We start from the raw sequence: 927 nt of genomic DNA on the forward strand, positions 1-927 counted from the left end.
CCATCCCCTCCTGTCCCTGAGTCATCCCGGGCCACCTCCCCAGCCCCTCTTCTGCATCCCTGATAAGCTGGGCTGGGGGGAGGATGGATGGGCAGTGGGAAAGGAGTTTAGCGCAGCTGTGGGGCCAACTCCCCAAGCCCATCCTTTTTACTGCAAACAATCCATCCTGTGTGTCTCTTCTGCTTCCCCCAGGCTCACTCTCACCCCAGTACCTCTCTTTACAGGTCAGGATCTGAAGGGGGACACGTTTGGCCTTGAAAACATCTACAGAAACTTCCAGCCCTCCTTGAGGAGCGTGGACCCCACTACAGAGGTGACTCAGGAACCCCCAACTCCCCGCACCCTTCCCCCACAGCTAGGGGCTTCTCTCCTCTGTCCACTGCCTGGGGCTGCCTGGGGAGGGTGGGCCTCCCTCCGGCCCAGAGGCAGCTCACTACCCCTGGACACGGCCATCACTGGGGCCCCCATTGGTCTCACCTCCTCTCTCCCACCCTCCCCAGCTCCACATTCAGAGGCCCACAGTGGTGACAACTGCTCAGTGATGGGGACAGGGACTGCCACCCCTCACTCAGATCTGGGTGATGAGGCTGCGGCCAACAGAGCCCTCCACGGCCCCAGGCTGCCAAGAGGAACCTGAAGTCCGAAGTTGTCAGGCCCGAGGATGACCCTCTCAGAGAGAGCGGGCTTGCCCTGTCCTCACTGCTGGGAACCAACGCCCTCTGCTCCCTTGCCCTCCAGCCAGGAGCCCAGAAGCATCTTGTTTACTCTACTTATGTTTACTCTACTTGTGTTTACTCCACTTGTGTTTACTCCAATTGTTTACTCCACTTGTGACACCTATGCAGGAATTTCCTGCCAATAAAGGACAAGTCTTATAGAGCTGAGCATGGCCAGAGCAGTCTCTTCCCCTCCCCTGCAGGGAGGCCT

General features: G+C 58.8%; 1 protein-coding gene across 1 annotated transcript in view; it reads left to right on the top strand.

Annotated features, from left to right (window-relative positions):
• MUC3A (mucin 3A, cell surface associated) overlaps positions 1-542 on the top strand; it is a 55,884-nt gene extending 55,342 nt beyond the window's left edge. Inside the window, exons 14-15 of the mRNA XM_010832594.1 lie at positions 225-313; positions 501-542. Of these exons, the coding sequence (XP_010830896.1) occupies positions 225-313; positions 501-542 (131 nt within the window). The remainder of the gene's footprint in view (positions 1-224; positions 314-500) is intronic.
• The last annotated feature ends 385 nt before the right edge of the window (positions 543-927 follow it).

Source organism: Bison bison, unplaced genomic scaffold (assembly GCF_000754665.1).
Source record: "Bison bison bison isolate TAMUID 2011002044 unplaced genomic scaffold, Bison_UMD1.0 scf7180017861528, whole genome shotgun sequence".
NCBI lineage: Eukaryota > Metazoa > Chordata > Mammalia > Artiodactyla > Bovidae > Bison > Bison bison.